Raw genomic sequence first — 13,593 nt, forward strand, 5'->3', positions numbered from 1 at the left:
CTTCCAGGTTTCCTTCGAACTCAAAGCAGCACTAAACTTGTTATTATAAAATTTCTGCTTAGCTGACCTAATGGCTTTGTTTGCAGCGATCCTAGCTGTTTTGAAGCAGTTGTGAGCCTCCAGGGTTTTGTATCTTTTCCATCGTGAGTAAGCAAGGTTATGCTGGTGAATTAAGTGTTTTAGATTGGCACTAAACCAAGGGGTATTATTGTGTGTAGCAGCTTTGAGTTTCACTGGCACATAGTTGTCGAAAAGCCTAATAATATGGTTCTGTAGGAATGATGCCTGATCATCGACCGATGTCAGTGTACGAATCAAGCTCCACTCAACCGACTCCACCGCTGCATTAAGGGAACTGTAATCTATGCTTCTAAAATCACGATATGTAAAGGAACATTGTATGTTTGACGTTTGAAAGTTGTAACTAAGAAATATCAGATCGTGTTTTGAAAAGCAAGATGCCGACAATTGATCGTAGTGGAGCAATTTCAGGGGATCATTCACAAAAAATAAATCCAGCAAAGAAGAATTTGAGTCAGTAAAGTGTGTAGGTGAAGTTAAATTGGTGGGAAAAAGTCCAAGAGACTCCATACTTAGCTTTAGAGTTGAGTCGACGAGAAGGTTGGAGTTGAAATCCCCAGCGATGATTATATTATCATAGCTTATAAGTAGAGGCTCGAGAAATTCAATAAAGCCAGAGAAGTCAACTCCACGATTAGGTCTGTATGCACAGCCGATAAGAAGCCTTTCATTATTTACAGAGAACACGTCTACGAACACATATTCGACAAAATCACTTGGACTAGCACTGCAGCAAAGTTTACAGGATAAACTACTTTTAACATATATAGCAACACCACCACCATGACCACGTCTATCAGCACTGAAAAGTTGATATCCATTTAGTTGCACCAAATCATTTTTGTGACATGAAGAAAACCAGGTTTCGGAAATACATATAACATCTATATCAGAACCCTCAGATATGAATCTCAATTCATCCAGCTTTTTATATAGGCTTTGCGCATTAAGATGGATGACTTTGAGCCCTTTAGTGCGTTTGTTGAATACGCGCAACAGTGTATGTAAGCAGTCTTTGGAACTAGACAACCTATAGTCTAGGACCATCACTATATATGGGATATAAAGAATGCTCTGCGATGCGTAACAATAAAGACAACATAAGTGATTGTTTACAAGTATGATAGGGAGAGATAAAGACAGAAACGAAGAGACTCAAGAACTTAAGTAATATACCATACATAGAAATTAATTTATTGATCATTATTCGTTGGCGCATCATCAACTCGAAAGGAACTCGCGCTTTATCACGTACAAAATTAAAAACGTAATGAAATAAAGTAAATAAAAAGCAAAAAGCATTGTTTCATTTTTGGCGGAATATAACAATTGTCATTTATGATAGTACTAGCCTTCACCCGCGGCCCCGTCCGCAAGGAGAAATTTAAATATATTGGCTATTCGCGTTAGCCTGCTTATTATCTGTTTAAAATTTTGTTTTCTGTGTAATGCATTTTATTTTTGTAATTGAGTAAAAAAAAGAACTAAATGAGCTGATAACCTGATAGGATCCCAAATGATCCCGAAATTATCCAGAAAAAGCTACGAAATGACCCCCACGCTATCGCGGACGGATCCCGCAAACCATCCAGAAATGCCCCGAAAGGGTCTCCAAAAGTTCCTCGAATAGTCCCAAAAAAACCCGAAATGACAGCAACACGATTCTAGACGTATCCAGAGAACCACACAGAAATGATCCCTGAAGGTGTTCCAAAATGATCCCGAAAAGGTTCCGAAATTACCCTGACGGGCTCCCGGGCGGATCTCAAAAACCATCCAGAAAATATCCAGGAAGGGTTCCCAAATTATCCCAACATTTTCCAGAAAAAGTTCCGAAATGGCTCCGAGGGGATCCACGACGGATCGCGAAAATCATACAGAAATGATTCCGGAAGGATCCCAAAATTATCCCGAAATAGTCCGGAAATGACCCAGATGGGATCCCGCACAGATCCAGAAATGATCCCGGAAGGGTGCAAAAACTATCCCGGAAAAGTAACAAAAAATCCCGAAATAGCTCCTAAGGCATCCCGGACGGATCCAGAAATGATCTCGGAAGGGTCCCCAAATGATCCCAAAATGGTCCCGAAATGACCCTGATGGATCCGGCAAACCATCAAGAAATTATACCGAAAGGGTCCCAAAATGATCCCGAAATAATACAGAAAAAGTCACGAAAAGACCCCTAGAGGATCCCCAAATGATCCCGTATTAGCCCCGAAAAGGTCCCTAAATAACCCCACGGGATCCCGAAAACCATCCAGAAATGATGCGGAAGGAATCCCAAATGATTCCGAAAAAGTCCCGCATTGATTCCGACGGGATCCTGAACGGATACCGAAAACCATCCAGAAGTGATGCCGGAAAGGTCCTCAAATGATCACCTAATAGTCCCAAAATGACCCTGACGGCATCCCGGACAGATTCCGAAATCCATCCAGAAACGATCTTGGGAGGGTCCCAACATTATCCCGAAATAGTCTCGGAAAAGTCCAGAAATTACCCTGACGGGATCCCGGCGAATCCTGAAAACTAATCTTAAATGATGCCGAAAAAGTCCCGAAATGACCCTGATGGGACCCGGAAAGGATCCCGAAAACTAACCAGAAATGATGACGGAAAGGTCCTCAAATGATCTCCCAATAGTTCCGAAAAGACCCTGACGGGATCCCGAACGGATTCCGACAACTATCCAGAAATGATACCGAAAGGGCCCGCAAATGATACCGTATTAGTCGAGAAAAAGTCCCGAAATGACCACGACCCTGACGGGATCCCGAAAGGATTCCGAAAACTATCCAGAAATCATGCCGGAAAGGTCCTCAAATGATCCTCTAATAGTCCCGAAATGATCGTGACGGGATCCCGAACGGATCCCGACAACTATCCAGAAATGATGCCGAAAGGGTCCGCAAATGATCCCGTATTAGTCGAGAAAAAGTCCCGAAATAACCCCGACGGGACCCCGGACGAATCCCAAAAACCATCCAGAAATGATGCCGGTAGGTATCCCAAATGATCCCGAAATAATCCCGAAATTACATCGTCGGCATCCCGGACGGATACCGAAAATTATCCAGAAATGATGCCGGAAAGGCCCACAAATGATCCCCTAATAGTCCCGAAATTACCCTGATGGGATCCCGGACGGATCCCGAAAACCATCCAGAAATGATGCCGAAGGGGTTCCCAAATGATCCCGTATTAGTCGCGAAAAAGTCCCGAAATGACCCCGACGGCATCCCGGACGTATCCCGAAAACCATGCAGAAATGATGCCGGAAGAGCCCCAAATGATCCCGAAAAGGTCCCCAAATGACCCCGACGAGATCCCGGACGGATACCGAAAACACTCCAGAAATGATATCGGTAGGTACTCCAAATGATCCCGAAATAGTCCCGAAATGACCCCGTCCGGATCCCGGACGGATCTCGAAAACTATCCAGAAATGATGTCGAAAGGGTCCCCAAATGATCCCGTATTAGTCGAGAAAAAGTCCCGAAATGACCCCGACGGGATCCCGGACGGATCCCGAAAACCATACAGAAATGATGCCGGAAGAGCCCCCAAATGATCCCGAAAAAGTCCCCGAATGACCCCGACGAGATCCCGGACGGATCCCGAAAACTATCCAGAAATGATGTCGAAAGGGTCCCCAAATGATCCCGTATTAGTCGAGAAAAAGTCCCGAAATGACCCCGACGGGATCCCGGACGGATCCCGAAAACCATACAGAAATGATGCCGGAAGAGCCCCCAAATGATCCCGAAAAAGTCCCCAAATGACCCCGACATACTCCAGAAAAAGTTCCCAAATGGCTCTGAGGGAATCAACGACGGATCGCGAAAACCATACAGAAATGATTCCGGAAGGATCCAAAAACTATCCCGGAAAAGTAACAAAAAATCCCGAAATAGCTCCTACGGCATCCCGGACGGATCCAGAAATGATCTCGGAAGGGTCCCCAAATGATCCCAAAATGGTCCCGAAATGACCCTGATGGATCCGGCAAACCATCAAGAAATTATGCCGGAAGGGTCCGTAAATGATCCCGAAATAAAACAGAAAATGTCACGAAACGACCCCTAGAGGATCCCCAAATGATCCCGTATTAGCCCCGAAAAAGTCCTAAAATGACCCTGACGGGATCCCGAAAGCATTCCGAAAACAATCCAGAAATGATGCCGGAAAGGTCTCAAATGATCCCCTAATAGTCCCGAAATGACCATGACGGGATCCCGACAACTATCCAGAAATGATGCCGAAAGGGTCCGCAAATGATCCCGTACTAGTCGAGAAAAAGTCCCGAAATGACCACGACGGGATCCCGGACGAATCCCAAAAACCATCCAGAAATGATGCCGGTAGGTATCCCAAATGATCCCGAAATAGTCCCGAAATGACCTCGTCGGCATCCCGGACGGATCCCGAAAATTATTCAGAAATTATGCCGGAAAGGTTCCCAAATGATCCCCTAATAGTCCCGAAATTACCCTGATGGGATCCCGGACGGATCCAGAAAACCATACAGAAATGATGCCGAAGGGTTCCCAAATGATCCCGGATTAGTCGCGAAAAAGTCCCGAAATGACCCCGACGGGATCCCGGACGGATCCCGAAAACCATTCAGAAATGATGCCGAAAGGGTTCCCAAATGATCCCGTATTATTCGCGAAAAAGTCCCGAAATGACCCCGAACGGATCCCGAAAACCATCCAGAAATGATGCCGGAAGAGCCCCAAAATGATCCCGAAAAAGTCCCCAAATGACCCCGACGAGATCCCGGACGGATCCCGAAAACCATCCAGAAATGATGCTGGAAGAGCCCCCAAATGATCCCGAAAAAGTCCCCGAATGACCCCGACGAGATCCCGGACGGATCCCGAAAACTATCCAGAAATGATGTCGAAAGGGTCCCCAAATGAACCCGTATTAGTCGAGAAAAAGTCCCGAAATGACCGTGACGGGATCACGACAACTATCCCGAAATGATGCCGAAAGGGTCCGCAAATGATCCCGTATTAGTCGAGAAAAAGTCCCGAAATGACCACGACGGGATCCCGGACGAATCCCAAAAACCATCCAGAAATGATGCCGGTAGGTATCCCAAATGATCTCGAAGTAGTCCCGAAATGACCTCACCGGCATCCCGGACGGATCACGAAAATTATCCAGAAATGATGCCGGAAAGGTTCCCAAATGATCCCCTAAAAGTCCCGAAATTACCCTGATGGGATCCCGGACGGATCCCGAAAACCATCCAGAAATGATGCCGAAAGGGTTCCCAAATGATCCCGTATTAGTCGCGAAAAAGTCCCGAAATGACCACGACGGGATCCCGGACGAATCCCAAAAACCATCCAGAAATGATGCCGGTAGGTATCCCAAATGATCTCGAAGTAGTCCCGAAATGACCTCGCCGGCATCCCGGACGGATCCCAAAAACCATCCAGAAATGATGCCGGAAGAGCCCCCAAATGATCCCGAAAAAGTCCCCAAATGACCCCAACGAGATCCCGGACGGATCCCGAAAACCATCCAGAAATGATGCCGGAAGAGCCCCCAAATGATCCCGAAAAAGTCCCCAAATTACCCCGACGAGATCCCAGACGGATCACGAAAACCATCCAGAAATGATGCCGGAAGAGCCCCCAAATGATCGCGAAAAAGTCCCCAAATGACCCCGACGAGATCCCGGACGGATCCCGAAAACCATCCAGAAATGATGCCGGAAGAGCCCCCAAATGATCCCGAAAAAGTCCCCAAATGACCCCGACGAGATCCCGGACGGATCCCGAAAACCATTCAGAAATGATGCCGAATGATCCCGTATTAGTCGCGAAAAAGTCCCGAAATGACCCCGACGGGATGCCGGACGAATCCCGAGGACCATCCAGAAATGATGCCTAAAGGGACACAAAATAACCCCGAAAAAGTCTCGTAATGTTCCCGGAAACCATCAAGAATTTATCTCTCGAAGGTATGTAAATGATCCCGAAAGTACCCCGACGGGATCCCGGACGGATCCCGAAAACCATCCAGAAATGATGCCGGAAGGGTCTAAAAATGATCGCGAGATAGTCCCGAAATGATTCCGGAATAGTCCCGAAAATGTCCCAAAATAACCCCGACGGGATCCCGGACGGATCCCGAAAACTATACAGAAATGATCCCGGAAGGGTCCCAAAATGATCACGAAATAGTCCCGAAAAAGTCCCCAAATGACCCCGACGAGATCCCGGACGGATCCCGAAAACCATCCAGAAATGATGCCGGAAGAGCCCCCAAATGATCCCGAAAAAGTCCCCAAATGACCCCGACGAGATCCCGGACGGATCCCGAAAACCATTCAGAAATGATGCCGAATGATCCCGTATTAGTCGCGAAAAAGTCCCGAAATGACCCCGACGGGATGCCGGACGAATCCCGAGGACCATCCAGAAATGATGCCTAAAGGGACACAAAATAACCCCGAAAAAGTCTCGTAATGTTCCCGGAAACCATCAAGAATTTATCTCTCGAAGGTATGTAAATGATCCCGAAAGTACCCCGACGGGATCCCGGACGGATCCCGAAAACCATCCAGAAATGATGCCGGAAGGGTCTAAAAATGATCGCGAGATAGTCCCGAAATTATTCCGGAATAGTCCCGAAAATGTCCCAAAATTACCCCGGCGTAATCCCGGACCGATCCCGAAAACCATCCAAAAATGATCCCGGAAGGGTCTCGATATGACCCTTACAGGATTACAAATAAGGTGAAGCTAATTATAAAACCATGTTAATAAGGCAGCAGGCGCATTGGAGCGAATAAAAAGTTACGTAGAAACATACAGGTAAAGCTAATAAAAGCGTGCTAATAAAAACAATTGATGGAGGGCGGATGGCGGGAGTAGAGGAGAGGACCACTGATCGTTCCTCCAAAATTGTCTAGATTTCGTTCTGCATGTACCAGATACCAAAAACTATTGATTTAAGAGAAAATTTATATTGAGTTATAACAATTTATAGATTTTACACCAGAGGGGGTGATAAAGGGGGGAGGGCGGAGGGTGTCACTGCTTACTTTGTAAGCCTTCGAATATTGGTGAAGGCCAGTATACGTAAAGTTTTAATGTGTAAAAATTATTGAAAAATAATTTCTCGAAGGGTTCGTGGGACCCCCACCCCTCTTTCCATGTTCGAAAAAAATTTCGCTAGTAGACTACTGTCTGTGTCCCAAATTTCATCAAAATCCGTGTAGCCATTCTGGCGTGATTCAGTCGCAAAGACGAAAAAATATAATAATTAAATTATAACTGTTCCTAGGGGGCGGAGACCACGCCCCTTTTGAAAAATATATAGCTAGTAGATCCTTCTAGACTATTGGCTATATGTGTGCAAAATTTCATCCAAATCGGTCCAGCTGTTCTTGCGTGATTGAGTCACAAAGACAAACGTCTGGACAAACATCCAAACATCCAAACATCTTCACATCCAAACTTTGCCATTTATAATATATATTAGATAACAGTCAAACCTGATATCTACAGTAAACTATCATTTATGGCACTTTTTGATAGTTAGAGTGTCAGCACTGATCGAGGAAAAGGAATGAGAGTGAGCAGTACGGCTATATACTTAATCAGTAGGCGATGTTGGTGTATAAGAAGGAGACAAAAACTCACACGTACACAGTTGTTTACATCACATTTGCGCAAGTCCCCTTAAGTTTGTGATAGAAAGTTTGTATGAGGCGCTGACAATCAGATGATAGTCATATGATAGTCAGTATTCTTGTAGGGGTGTTTATTGCTGCTATAGAAACAGATGTGGTTGATTGAAGTAGTACATGGCGGAACCATACAAGGTGGCAGCACGGTGATACTGTATAACTGTAACCTTATAACAGCTGATTCGACCAACCTTATACGCCAATAACACGACTCAAGTATCCTTGTGCCAATTATCAATTTGCACAAGGATTTTCCCCTGTGTGCACTGGTTGCGCTATTTGCGCTGAGAACTTCGCTAAAATCAAAACGATTTTGATATTTACGCATGTCTGCAAATATTACACATGCTTTTTTTCTTCGTGTGTGGTGAATGTTACACAGTTTACCTGTGGTTTCTGATAATATAACATCAGTAATTGTTGCTTAAAAACATAATAATTTTGTATACAATTAGAACACGTTTCATTTGTTGCGCTAGTTGAAAAATGAATATTGCGCAGTGCTGCAATGAGTTGAGCTGGTCTTGCAACTAAATATAAATATTATAAATACAATGGAAAATAAACGCTTCACTGTGGAAAATAAATATTGTTTTTTTTTATACAATTAGTGCCTTTTTTATACAATTGAAACACATGTTTCATTTGTTGCGCTACATTAAAAATTAATATTGCGCAGTGTTTTTGAGCCGTGTATGTCAAAATTTTCATTTGCACAAATTCCGTCGTTTTATATTTGCGCATGGCTTTTGTGTAATGTATGGGCCGTCTTATGAGAATCAATGCAATCGATTATTGGTGCCGCTAAGGTCGTAACCGTATCGTAGCCAACCAATTGGGTTTTGGTTTACCGTCGTAACGATAAACAGCTGATTACGTTAGGGATACGACTACAGCGATACGACAAACGGTACCATTGACTACAGCTTAAAGCCGGAGTCATTGGTGCCGTATGTCGTATCGCTGTATCCGTATCCCTAACGTAATCAGCTGTTTATCGTTACGACGGTAAACCAAAACCCAATTGGTTGGCTACGATACGGTTACGACTTTAGCGGCAACAATAATCGATTGTATTGATTCTCATAAGGTTGGTCGAATCAGCTGTTATAAGGTTACCGATACGGTTACCAATAAAGCACCAATGTCTCCAGCTTAAGGAAGTTCAATTAGCCCTTTAGTATGTTTGTGAGTGTGTGCTTATTTTGAGCTATCAGCTGTGCGCTACTTGTTAAAGTTTACAATGATTTTAGCTATCACCGAACAGTACACAAATGTTTTAATGCACGGAGTACAGGTCATAGTGTACAAGTACAAGTGTGTTGACTTATCTGTCAAGCATTCTGACAGGCACTCGCTGGATTCGGAATGACAGCGAATTCAAAATGGATACCATTACCGAATGCTCCGAATGATTGAAAAATTGAAAAAGTCCATACGATTGGTAGTCAAAAATGTTGTCGTTGAGACCAAAAATGCGACTCTAGACCTGAGATTTCCATCAGGTGAGCGAGGCTGTTTGTAGTTTTGACGTTTATCGCTTAGTGAACACACTTGGTATAGGTACACTATGGTACAGGTATATATAAAAAGCTATTAATGGCGACAAATACTACTGAAAATAAAGAACATCCCATTAGAATACCAACAGCCGCTGCAGTTGTTGACATTAATACAATGGGTGGCGAAGAACAACCTGCTTGTTTAGCCAATTTACCGCCAATTGATTTCGAGAACGATCGTTATCCCTATTGTATTGTTTGGACACCTATTCCTGTCTTGACTTGGCTGTTCCCAATGATTGGCCATATGGGAATTTGTACTTCATCTGGTGTTATTCGTGATTTTGCTGGATCATATTTTGTGTCTGCAGATAATATGGGATTTGGCAAACCAACTCGTTATCTACGTATGCATCCGAAAGAAGTCGAGGGTGGCAGAGAAGCTTGGGATGAAGCGGTGGCTAAAGCATCTGTAATCTATGGTACACGTATGCACAACCTGTTTTTAGATAACTGTCATTCTCATGTAGCCACAGCACTTTGTGGTATGCGTTATAATAGACGAACTAATTGGAATATGATTGGATTGGCCTTTAACATGTTCTTTTTTGGTAAATATGTTGGATGTTTGGGTTTCATCAAGACATGGTTACCATTTTTTATCGCTCTATCTCTTTGTTTTTTCCTTGGATTTTTTCTATGAAGGCCACTTCGAATTAGTTCAAATCAAAATTGTTTTTTGTTTACTTAAAATTTATTAAATTTGAAATGGTACATTTTTGAGAAGTTTTATTTATACAAAATTGTCTATTTAAGTTAACAAAAATAGTTTATATAAATTATAAAAGATGTTTATGATAAAATAAATGTTGAAAAATATTAAAATGGTTTAGCAATCAGACAATGCAAAGCAATTAGCGCAGGTTTTGCCTTTAGCACTCTTCATTGAGACCATTCCACCAAGGGATTCAAGGGGTTGTGTAGCGCAATATATAGCTTCTCCAACCCAATTGCCAACCTCACCTTCGAGCGGTGAATCCCGTTTCACTAACAGACGAGGCTCTGGCGACCCCAAGCTCCTCATGGAACTTGGGGGTGGGGAGGGAGGGATGGCCTGAAGGTTCAATGTGGCCATATAAATCGTTCCCGAGATGGTCGGGCCAGCACCTTAATGGTGCTGTGTTACCGGAGCGTATCGGATCTGTATCCGACAAAGGACCATCACATCGATAACACTCCCCAAAGCCTTCGGGGAGTAACCTAATCGCTACAACAACAACAACAACAACCATTCCACAACATACATACCATAACAGGGTTTCCACAAGAATCAGGGGTGAATTTATGTGGGAGTTTTAGAGCCACTAGTTCATATATGCCCCATTTCACGTCTATATGTATTACAATTCTGCATAAATGGACGCTTTTCAACCCAATTCCAATATGTGCGTCCATCGGAATTCAAGGGATTGTGTAGTGGAACCCTTTCAAGGCCATCTATCCATTCGCCAATGCATCGACACGTTTCAAAGCCTTTTTTCACGCTTCAACGTGTTTTGTTAAATCATTTGATTATGATGTAGCGATAAGGTTTTTCCACGAAGGCTTTGGGGAGTGTTTTCGATGTGATGGATCTTTGCCGGATACAGATCCGGTACGCTCCGGTAACACAGCACGATTAAGGTACCAGTCGCCTTTTACGACAGGCATATCTACCGCAGGTATATTCTAACCAGACCTGTTAAATAATGATTACTAATGGTAATCATTAGCCGTTCCATTGATTATTTTCTTTAAACGCCATTTAATGATTACTTGCAATTATTTTCTATTTTTAATGATTACTTTTCAATTAATTAAAAAAAATAATCGAAAAAAATCATGATTTTTTTCGATTATTGAAAAAAAATCAAAAAATCAAAAATAATCAAAAGTAATCAAAAAGGCCCTTTTGATTACTTTTGATTATTTTTGATTTTTTTTGATTTTTTTTTTTATTTTTTTGATTATTTTTAATTATTTTTCTGCTTTGTTGAAAGAAAAATTCTCGTTTGTTGCATGCACGGAATAATTTCTACATACAAGTACATTTTAGGATGCAATATTAAATCGTAACCGCTTATCGAGGCAAATATATACATACATGCACCATATAGGAAAAGTATATACACGTGCATAATTTGCTACACCCATTGTATAAAATAATAACGATACTCTATGGTTCGTCCTTAAGTAATGCCAATTTTGTTTTGTATACAAAATTAATATATCCACTATTTTGGATTACGTTATGGCAATGCACTGATTGTTTTGTAATCAAAGTTTATCACATTGTCCGCTTTATTAAGTAATATTGGTTTCATATCATCGCCATTATATGAGTGTTCTTCGTCCCGTTTATTATTATTATTTTTGATAATGAGTGTAGCAAATTATGCACGTGTATATACTTATCCTATATGGTGCATGTATGTATATATTTGCCTCGATAAGCGGTTACGATTTAATATTGCATCCTAAAATGTACTTGTATGTTATTCCGTGCATGCAACAAACGAGAATTTTTCTTTCAACAAAGTAGAAAAATAATTAAAAATAATCAAAAAAAATCAAAAAAAAAATCAAAAAAAATCGAAAAAATCAAAAATAATCAAAAGGGCCTTTTTTGATTACTTTTTATTATTTTTGATTTTTTTTCAATAATCGGAAAGTCATGATTTTTTTTTGATATTTTTCTAATGGTAATCAATTAGTAATTGCTTTTTACGGAAAACAATTGAAATAATCATTGGCCATTAAAATAGGCATCTAACTAATTGATTACTAATGCTAATTAAAATTTAACAGGTCTGATTCTAACCCCCTAACCCGCTGGGAGAGCTCACAAGTTACTCCAATAATAAGGCTTCTAGTCAACACATATGCAACAAGAAAAACCAATTAATTGGCTATGATAAGATTATGATTATGGCGCTATGGTATGTTAATAATCATACTGGTTTCCATAAGGTTGGACTGTTTTATACGGATATGGTTATGTCAAGCATATTTGGGCTTTGAGAAAACATTCAATAAGAGTGTTGAGTCCGCACAGAGCAGCCCATGTTATCTATTCAATTTGGAAATCTTATCTATAAGTAAGAAAAAACTCTAATCTATTAGACAATTCACAAGGTCTCCGACTCGCCATGTGTGCATGCTTTTATTAATTTTATATTGGAAACTATTGAAGAAACTACAATCTTAAAATTTTACATAAATGCGAGACTCGTAATTTGCCCAAATGATAAATGAATAAACAAAATTGCTTATCTCCTGACTTGAAGTAATTTATTACGATTCGTAAAAAATATAAAAATAAATACATTAAGTGCACAACATTTATCTAAAATTATACTCTCGTGAAGTTCGAATTAGTCGCCCAATGCTTTCGTTATTTCAGGTGCAAGTTCAATCAATTTTTTCCATTGATTCGGTTGCAATGATATGCCTTTCTTACCTGGCAAGATTTCGCCATTTTTCTCATAAAATTCCCGTATATCGACCATGCGGCGCCCTTTGAATTCATTTATACGCACTTGTCGAAGTTTTTCAAGTGTCCATGGTCCATTGTGATTATCACCACTCGATCCACTAGCGCCTTTACCATTGCCAGTTTTGGACTTTTTTGCCGGCGTTTTCTATGGGGTTGTAGGTTATGTACATGAATCGAATCGAAATCAAAGGTGTGTAAATATGTAAATATTGTATATTGCATTATACTTACATCTTCTGGTCCAGAATCGCTATCAGAACTGCTTGAATCCTTCTTTGTTTTAGGCATTTCTATTTATTAAATCAGGTTATTAATTAATTGATGCTGAAGCCTAAGCCAAAATTAGCAAAGATAAATGGCGAAAATAACACTGTCGTGAGGAAAGCGAGAAATATATAGGAATTCGTATTTCGATATGATTAGAGCTGGATTTTGATTCGATTTTTTCTTAAGGAATGAAGAATCGATTTTTTTTAAATAATTCGATTTTTTTAGTGATTGAATTTTTGACCTTCTTGCAGAAACAGTGGGTACAATTTCATATTTTTTGATAAAAACGGGCATACGCCACCTTTTTATAGACCGGGTGGTATGATGGTAGCAAATGGAACTGAGCTGGCAAATGGTCTTAACAGGTTCTTTATAAATAGCGTAATAGAAATTAAGCTGGAGACATTGGTGCTTTATCGGTAACCGTATCGGTAACCTTATAACAGCTGATTCGACCAACCTTATGAGAATCAATGCAATCGATTATTGGT

The 13,593-nt window shown here is 41.4% G+C and overlaps 3 protein-coding genes across 5 annotated transcripts in view; 1 reads left to right on the top strand and 2 right to left on the bottom strand.

The window, feature by feature from the left end:
- IFT43 (intraflagellar transport 43) overlaps nucleotides 1–13,593 on the bottom strand; it is a 32,465-nt gene that overhangs the window by 10,546 nt on the left and 8,326 nt on the right. The window lies entirely within an intron of this gene.
- Nucleotides 8,948–10,182, top strand: LOC137242780 (transmembrane protein 222). 3 transcript variants are annotated; one of them, XM_067770034.1, is made up of 2 exons: nucleotides 8,948–9,092; nucleotides 9,423–10,182. In XM_067770034.1, exon 2 carries the CDS (start codon nucleotides 9,473–9,475, stop codon nucleotides 9,998–10,000), a length of 528 nt encoding a protein of 175 aa, XP_067626135.1. In that variant the 5' UTR covers nucleotides 8,948–9,092; nucleotides 9,423–9,472; the 3' UTR covers nucleotides 10,001–10,182. The 3 variants fall into 3 exon arrangements, with proteins under 3 accessions (XP_067626135.1, XP_067626134.1, XP_067626136.1); XM_067770033.1 differs by having other exon boundaries at nucleotides 8,954–9,092; nucleotides 9,375–10,182; XM_067770035.1 differs by having other exon boundaries at nucleotides 8,980–9,092; nucleotides 9,436–10,182.
- Ssb-c31a (single stranded-binding protein c31A) lies at nucleotides 12,606–13,259 on the bottom strand. Its single transcript, XM_067770036.1, has 2 exons — nucleotides 13,064–13,259; nucleotides 12,606–12,977 (listed from the first exon to the last, which is right to left on the bottom strand). Exons 1-2 carry the CDS (start codon nucleotides 13,118–13,120, stop codon nucleotides 12,711–12,713), a joined length of 324 nt encoding a protein of 107 aa, XP_067626137.1. The 5' UTR covers nucleotides 13,121–13,259; the 3' UTR covers nucleotides 12,606–12,710.

The sequence above is a fragment of the Eurosta solidaginis genome, chromosome 2 (genome assembly GCF_040869045.1).
Source record: "Eurosta solidaginis isolate ZX-2024a chromosome 2, ASM4086904v1, whole genome shotgun sequence".
Taxonomy (NCBI): Eukaryota; Metazoa; Arthropoda; class Insecta; order Diptera; family Tephritidae; genus Eurosta; species Eurosta solidaginis.

Coding starts and splice junctions, on each gene's coding strand:
- LOC137242780 (XM_067770033.1), top strand. CDS start 9,395: ATGGCGACAAATACTACTGAAAATAAAGAACATCCCATTAGAATACCA.
- Ssb-c31a (XM_067770036.1), bottom strand. CDS start 13,120: ATGCCTAAAACAAAGAAGGATTCAAGCAGTTCTGATAGCGATTCTGGA. Junction 12,978..13,063: donor GCGATTCTGGACCAGAAGAT/GTAAGTATAATG, acceptor ACAACCCCATAG/AAAACGCCGGCAAAAAAGTC.